The following is an 8,346-nucleotide window of genomic DNA, read 5'->3' as shown; positions in this document are numbered from 1 at the left end:
GAAATATGTAAGTACATAGTTTTTGAACAAAAATTTCATAAGACAGTATATCTTTACACTAATATCTTCTGTTCTCTTAATTTAAAAAAATGCTAGTGTTACCCGTTACCTTGTTTTATCCAATCTGTAGTTTGGAACACTATTTTAGTTTATTAATGTTGCAGAATTAAAACAGTTTCCCAAAGCTGGATAATCATTGCTAAAACAGGTTTTACCTTTATCACCTCAAAGAGAATATCCTGATGGTGATTACTAAGAAAAAGTTTACAGGATTGTCAAGTTATTGGTAATGAGTACTGTAAAACTAAAATACACGTAACTTTTATTTTTATCCTCAGGTGGCGACAGACAAGGTTGCGGAAAAGCTGAGTTCTACTCTCTCATGGGTGAAGAACACAGTATCATACACAGTCAATCAGATGGCCAGTCAGGTGGCAAGTCCATCTACTTCATTACACACTACATCCTCATCTACCACATTATCAACGCCAGCCCTTTCACCATCTTCCCCGTCACAGTTGAGTCCAGACGACTTAGAACTCCTGGCTAAACTGGAGGAACAAAATAGGTGAGTGAGGTTGTTTGTCTTTTTTCTCTCCAATTTTCATACAAACTCAACCATTTACTCATATTCAGAATGTTTATTTTTTATTTTTTGGCTCATTGTTTATCAAAATTACTTAAAAGTATTCAAGTCTGTTTTGGAAGAGTTGGTCTTAAACCAAAGTTGGACTAAAATTTTCTTCTGGCTAACATAGCTTTATATATTTCTTTCCTCTTTTTTAAAAAAATCACCATTTATCCCCCCTATACACTCTTCCACCTCTACCTACCCACTCCCTATATATTTATTTTCTTAGTATAGAATATTCCCTAAATTCTTCCTGAATATTAGAAAAAAATTTAAAGGCAAATAAAACCACCATTTTTAAAATTTTTAATATTTTTTTGTTAATTCTCACCTGAGGATATTTTCCCATTGATTTTTAGAGAGAGTGGAAGGGAGAGGGGGAGACAGAGAGAGAGAAACATTGATGCGAGAGAGACAACATTGATTGGTTGCCTCCTGCAAGCACCCCGACCAGGGCAGGTCATGGAACCTGTAAGCAAGGTATATGCCCTTGACCAGAATCAAATCTGGGACCCTTCAGTCCACAGACCGATGCTCTGTCCACTGAGCCAAACCAGTTAGGCCAAAACTACCATTTTTGTTTTAAACAAAATAGTCCCCTCTGGTTACGTCATAAAACAATTTAATCAGGATGGATATCTGATTTGCGTTTTAGAGTGGGAAATCTCTTCGTAAGTTTATTCATGGAAGGCAAAGTATCTGTTTCTGTTGATGAATATGAAATAGTTGTTTACTCTGCTAGGAATGTGTGCTCTGGACTCTGTGTGTCATTTTACTCTATTACTAGTGGCCCGGTGCACGAATTCGTGCACATTGAAAGGAAATTAATTAGAAGAAATATTTTAATATCGCTATTCGCCCTTTCTCTATAAATAGAAGTGTCAACCAAATTCACGATCGACACTGACAAATCGAAACACACGCATGCTATTGGTGCCAGTGAGAGCTTTATATGTATTGTGCATGCACGAGTCACCTTAGCCTTTTATATATATAGAATAAACTTGCTTAATTAGCCCTAACCGGTTTGGCTCAGTGGATAGAGTGTCAGCCTGCAGACTCAAGGGTCCCAGGTTCGATTCCAGTCAAGGGCATGTACCTTGGTTGCGGGCACATCCCCAGTAGGGAGTGTGCAGGAGGCAGCTGATCGATGTTTCTCTCCCATCGATGTTTCTAACTCTCTATCCCTCTCCCTTCTTCTCTGTAAAAAAAATCAATAAAATATATTTAAAAAAAACACACAAAAAAAACTTGGTTAATTAGACCTGCTTTCTGATTTAGCTAAATTTTTTCCAGTCCAGTGAAGCACCCCAACTTCTCTTTTAGGTAACTGTCAGCAACACAGCAGTAAATATCAACATGAAGCAGATTATGATTGTAGATCATGCAGGGAGAAAAAAAGGGTGAAATATTTAACTACAGCAGTGTTTGATTATATTCTGTGCAGTGAGAAAACCTGATGTCATTTTCAAAGTCCACCATTTCTTACTTCTTTTCAGTCAGGTCAAGTTTCTAAGCTTTCTAAATCTGTTTTCTGGCTAGTGAAAAGAAAATAGGATTCCACCAAGTCTCCTAACTACCCACTCCAGGACTTCTGTGAAGATCAAATGAGATGAGGCATGGGTAAATGCTTCACAGACATTTGGTTAAAGTGTAAAATGTTTGCACCTGGCTATAAAGCAAGTCATGTTCCTAGGCTGAAGAAACTCCAAGGAGGCTAGTTGCTAGGGAGAGGAAGCGGGCGTTGCTATGTGATGTCATTACCCGGCGCCCACAGCCACCGTTTCCAGGCTGGCTGGGCTATGGGCCACATTTTGTGCCATGGGGTCTTGGCAGCGTTGGCTGTGATTTGGTGGGCTGTCGCTCCAGGGTGGTGATGGGGCCTGTGTCCCACTCGGGGGAAGCTGAGTGTTGCTTTGTTGGCACCAGGTCCGCGGTGCCATTTCTTTGTAAATGGCCAGTGCATATCACGGCAGCTCCTGCATTGAGTGTCTTCCCCCTGGTGGGCAGTACATATCATAGCAACCAGTTGGACAGTCGGAGAAACACTTAGCATATTAGCCTTTTATATATATAGATTATCAAAAGCTCTTTAGGGCATCAGCCAGAAAGGAATTATTAGAAGAGCATCCTTTTGTGTTTAGTCAAGATATATATTACCACTCACTTTAAGCATAATAGCAGAGATAATTTCTAGCAGCTTTTTTGATATATAATTGACATAATAAAAAATTATACTTAATAAGGTACACAGTTTGATATATATACTGTAAAATTATCACCAAAGAAAAAAAATTATCACCAAAATCAAGAAAATGAATGTATCCATTATCCCACTTCCCATCTCCGGGAAGCCATTGATAATGCTTTCAAACTAGTTTAGTTTGCATTTCTAGAATTTTATAGAAATGGAATCATACACTATGTACTCTATTTAAAAAATATTTTTATTGATTTTTAGAGAGAGAGGAAGGGGGGAGAGAGAGAGAGAAACAATGTGAGAGGGAAACACCATTGGCTGCTTCCTGTACGCCCCCTACTGGGGATCAAACCCTCAATGGGGCATGTGCCCTCAATGGAAATTGAACCAGCGACCTCTTGGTGCTCTGGATGACACCCAACCAACTGAACTACACCAGCCAGGGCACTCTGTACTCTTTTTAAATGGATTATTTCACTCAGCATAATTATTTGGAGATTCATCCATATGAATAGAGATGACAAGTACCATATGATTAAATTTATATGTAGAGTCAAATGAACAAAATAAAGAAGGAAAATAGAGACTCATAGATACAGAGAACAGATTGACATCTGTCAGAAGGGAGGGGCGTTGGAGGACTTGGTGAAAAAGGTGAAGGGATTAATCAGAATAAAAAACAACAACTCAGAGACACAAACAACTGTATGGGGAATACCAGAGGTCAAGGGGGGTTGGGAGAGGTAGAATAGGGTAAAGGGGGGATTAGTGGTTTTGGAAGGAGACTTGATTTTGGGTGGTGAACATGCAAAACAATATATAGATGATGTATTATAGAATTGTTATGCCTGAAACCTATATAATTTTATTAACCAATGTTACATAAATAAATTCAATAAAAATTAAAACATTTTTCAAAAAAAAAGTACAAACATTTGTATTATTGTATAATTTCATTTCTACTGGGCACATACCTAGTGATGGATAACTGGTTCATGTAGTAGGTGTACATTTAACTGTCAGTCTGTTTTCCAGATGGCTATACTTTTTCATGTTCTCACTATTAGCTTATAAACATTTCCTCTACATCCTTGCCAGCAGTTGGTGCTGAGAGTCTTTACTTTTAGCCATTTTAGTAGGTATTGATATCTTGTTTTTTAAAAAAATTTATTTATCAATTACAATTGACGTACAATATTATATTAGTTTCAGGTGTACAACACAGTGATTAAACATTTATGTACCTCACAAAGTACACCCCAATAAGTGGTACCCATCTGACACCATACATTATTATTACAATATTATTGACTGTGTTCCCTATACTGTACTTTATACCCCTATGACTTTTTATACTGGTAGAAGTTTGTACTACTTAATCCCTTGCACGATTTCACTCATTTCCCCAACCCCCTTTCCATTTGGCAACCATCAATTTGTTCTCTGTATTTTTTAGATTCCTATATAAACGAAATCATACTGGTATTTGTCTTTCTCTGTCTGACTTATTTTACTTAGCATAATACCTGAAAGCCTATCCATGTTGTCACAAATGGTAAGATTTCATTCTTTTTTTTTTGGCTGAGTAATATTTTATAGTATATAGCTACCAGTCTTTCTTATCCAGAAGTCTGTTGATAGACATTTAGGTTACTTCTATATCTTGGCTATTGTAAATAAGCTGCAGTTAACACAGAGGAGCATATATCTTTTTGAAGTAGTGTTTTGAATTTCTTTGGGTAAATACCCAGGGGAATTGCTGGGTCATATAGTAGTTCTATTTTTAATTTTTTGAGGAACTTCCATTCTGTTTTCTATAGTAGCTATACCAATTTACAGTCTCACCAGCAGTGCATAAAGGTTTCCTTTTCTCCACATCCTCACCAATACTTGTATTTTATTGATTTATTGATGATAGCTATTCTGAGAGGTGTGAGATGTTATCTCATTGTGATTTTAATTTGCATTTCCCTGGTGATTAGTGATGAACATCTTTTCATATGTGAGTTGGCCAATTGTATGCCCTCTTTGGGGAAATATCTATTCAGATCTTCTGCCCATTTGTTAATCAGATTGTTTGCTTTTTTGGTGTTAACTTGTTTGAGTTCCATATGTATTTTGGATATTAACTCCTTTCCGATATATCATTTGTGAATATCTTCTCCCATTTAGTAGGTTGTCTTTATTTTTTTAAGTTTTTAGTTTGATGTTGTCCCATTTGCTTATTTTTTCTTTTATTTCCATTGCTTAGGGAGTCAGCTTTAAAAAGATATTGCTAAGAGCAATGTCAGAGAGTTTACTGCGTATGTTTTTCCTCCTAGGTGTTTTATGGTTTCAGGTCTTACATTTAAGTCTTTATTTTGAGTTTGGCATTGCAACCATTTATTCCTCTGCCCTCCCTCTTCCCTTCCCCCCTTCTCCTCTTTCCCCCTCTTCAGTTATTGGAACCCAGAATCCATGAGAAGGATTTTTGTGTAGAGAATGGGTGGATGTAATGACATCTTTTTTTTTTTTGCCTTAGGTGAACAATCCTGGTGGGAAAACACATCTCTCTGACTCTAGTAAAAAATAAAATGACAGGGAGCATTTGAGGTCTTGCTCCCCAGCTTATGTCATCAGTTTTACGCAAACTCTTAAGAATTCTCAAAAAAAAAAGAAAAAAGATGAACACTAAGATCTTGCTTTCCTACTCCTGTTCTCCCCTAATACCCTAGTAACCTATTAAGTCCAAGGAAAAATTGTAAGAATAATTAGTTAAATTTTCTCTGAGCACTTCTGTGGTTCGTAGTGTAAATATGCAAGTTATATATGTAAATATTATGAGACACAACTACTTTTAATGTGGAGAGCGGCTACAGTGTTTGGACAGGTTCAAGCCTCGGACTAATGAGAGGGCATAGTCCTCTCATTGCCATGTGCAAGTCCCAGCTTGGAGGGCAGAGCCCTCCCAGCACAATTATAGCCAACAGCTATAGTTGTAAGCTTGAACCTATGGTCTGAACACGTGGCCCCACGTGTCTGAGTGATGTGGGCTTGACAGAGTTCAGGTGCATGTAATTGAGGAGGATTGAAACCCATGAGAATGTTGTAAACAGCTTGACCACACCCTTACTTTGCCTCGTGGAATCTGTCTATAAAATAAAGACATGGCTTGTAGTCCATGGCGCTCTCTCTCCATCCGGGAGCAGCGTCCCACCCAGACCCAGCTTTCTTCTCTTGTCTGTCTTTTCTCAATCCTTCACCACCCCCTCTCAGGGTCACTGAACCAGGCTGAGCTGGCGTGGCACAAAGGTGCCCTGGGGCTGAGTATGCCATGGCTATGCTGGCTCGCCACATTTTAACGGGGGAGATGCTTTCTTTTAGTATTTTTCCTTCTCTTCTCCAAATGTAGATGAATCTCTGGTTATATTAACTCTTTTTGATTCAGAAAGTATAAAAATTGTAGTATTTTAGAAAATGAAAATGAGAAACATGAAAATATCAAATTGTATAATTATACTTTTTCCTTCCTATAATTTTACTGCAGTTACCACTTTTGAAAAATAAGTACTTGTGGCAGTCCCAGAAAGATGTGAAGAAATGGTTCGATACAATGTCAAAGATCTGTTTGATGAAGGTTAATAATTTATAGCCTTAAAATTGAAATGGAACAGTTATTTTTTCAAAATACAAAGAATTTGTATTCTTGGCTTTGGTAGAGATGGATTTAAGGAGGTATGGTTCAAGTGTAATTAAGGAAATGAATGTTGCTGATTTAATTTTTGAGTGGGCCATTATCTGCATGGTTTAAAAGTTTGGCTTTGTAACCATAATTGTTTCCTTTTACATTCTATTATTTGATTCAGATTTTGCTTTTTAGCAGGTTTTGGGGGTTGAGATAGGAGGATGAGGAAATGGAAAAGGTTGTTTTAAACTAAAGTAAATGCATTTTATTTTTTAATATGTAAACAGGAATGTTTGAAACTTTATATCTTTGTACCTTTTATTTTTGATATGCTGAGCAGGAATGTTTTAAACTTTATATATCTTTATACTATCCATTATGGTAGTCACTGGCCATATGTGACAAATGAGCACCTCAAATTTGACTGATCTAAATTGCAATACGCTCTGAGTAAAATATACACCAGGTTTTGAAGGGTTGATTTAAAAAAAATCTCATTAATTAAAATTTTTCATAACATGTTAAAATATTTTGCCTGTACTTGATAAAATGTTAAAATGAATTTAACCTGTTTCATTTTACTTTAAATACAGCTACTAGAACATTTAAAATTATATAAAACGCTCAGATTATATTTCTGTTGGACAATGCTGACTTAGATCATCTTTAATTTTGTATTTACCACTATAGCATTGGTACCTCAGTTTTCCTGAGCATATGCTCTATAACATAGCCATGAACATTAAGATAGTAAAAACAGATATTTTAAGTCTCTGTGTTAAAAATATATGTATTTTTAATCATAGAAGAGGTCTTTAGATTTTCACTCAAACTCTAAGTTCTTTTTCTTTGCTTTGAGGATTGTTTAACATTTTTTATCAGTTGTCAGATTTCTGGAGGCATATGATGATATAATTAATTAAAATAATTTATTGTTCTATTCTTTAAGTTGCAACTAGCTTAGCTTCATATCATCTCTTTTTAAATTAAAAAGTCCAGCAGTTAAATCTGCTTGGAATCTACACTAATAAAAGAGAAACATGGTAATTAGCGTACGACTGCTACCCTTCCCATTGGCTAATCAGCATATCCTTATGCAAATTAACTGTCAGCCAAGATGGCGGCTGGCAGCCATGCACTGAAGCGAGCAGGGAGGCTTGCTTGCTCCAGTGACGGCGAACTCCAAAGTTCCCCGCCTGCTGCTGGCGGCCTCTCAGCTGCAACTCTAAGCAACTATGTACTATGTTGCAAATAAGAAGCTAAACAAAACCCCAGAAACCGGCTTTCATTCAGCCGGGCTTCAGCCAGCCGGACCGCAACATTGTATCGATGTTTTCAGCAGCGAGGCCTCGGAGCTAAAGCTGGCCCAGAATAAAAAAAAAAAAAAAAGAAAAAAAGGAGCGGTTGGGAGCTTCAGTCTCCCACTTCTGGAAAACAGCCCTCAGCCCCTCACCGAGACTGGCCAGGCACCCCAGTGGGGATCCCCACCCTGATCCAGGACACCCTTCAGAGCAAACCAGCCAGCCCCTACCCATGCACCAGGCCTCTGTTCTATATAGTAAAAGGGTAATATGCCTCCCAGCACCGGGATCAGCGGAGCAGCGAGGCTCCCGGCACCGGGATCAGCGTGACAGGGGGCAGCGCCCAAACCCCCTGATCAGCCCTGCTCTGTGCCTGATAGGGGGGGAGCTCCCCAATCCCCTGATCGCCCTGCGGCTCTGTGTATGACAGGGGGCGGGGCCACAACCTCCCTATCTGCCTGCTCTGTTCGTGACAGGGGAAGGCGCCCCAACCCCCTGATCAGCCCTGCTCTGGTGCCTGAATAGGGGGGAGCTCCCCAATTCCCTGATT

The 8,346-nt window shown here is 38.3% G+C and overlaps 1 protein-coding gene across 11 annotated transcripts in view; it reads left to right on the top strand.

Moving 5' to 3' along the window:
- The first annotated feature begins 338 nt into the window (after positions 1-338).
- EVI5 (ecotropic viral integration site 5) overlaps positions 339-8,346 on the top strand; it is a 149,001-nt gene continuing 140,993 nt past the window's right edge. For 9 of the 11 annotated variants that reach the window (XM_023757659.1, XM_023757655.1, XM_023757656.1 and 6 more), the window contains exon 1: positions 339-568. In XM_023757659.1, the coding sequence (XP_023613427.1) occupies positions 420-568 (149 nt within the window). In that variant the 5' untranslated portion in view covers positions 339-419. Of the gene's footprint in view, positions 569-6,357; positions 6,448-8,346 lie in introns of all 11 variants that reach the window. The other 2 variants (XM_023757665.1, XM_023757657.1) reach the window with 2 other exon arrangements.

This window comes from Myotis lucifugus, unplaced genomic scaffold (genome assembly GCF_000147115.1).
Source record: "Myotis lucifugus unplaced genomic scaffold, Myoluc2.0 scaffold_110, whole genome shotgun sequence".
In the NCBI taxonomy this organism is placed as follows: Eukaryota; Metazoa; Chordata; class Mammalia; order Chiroptera; family Vespertilionidae; genus Myotis; species Myotis lucifugus.
This window is presented reverse-complemented; position numbering and strand designations above follow the sequence as displayed.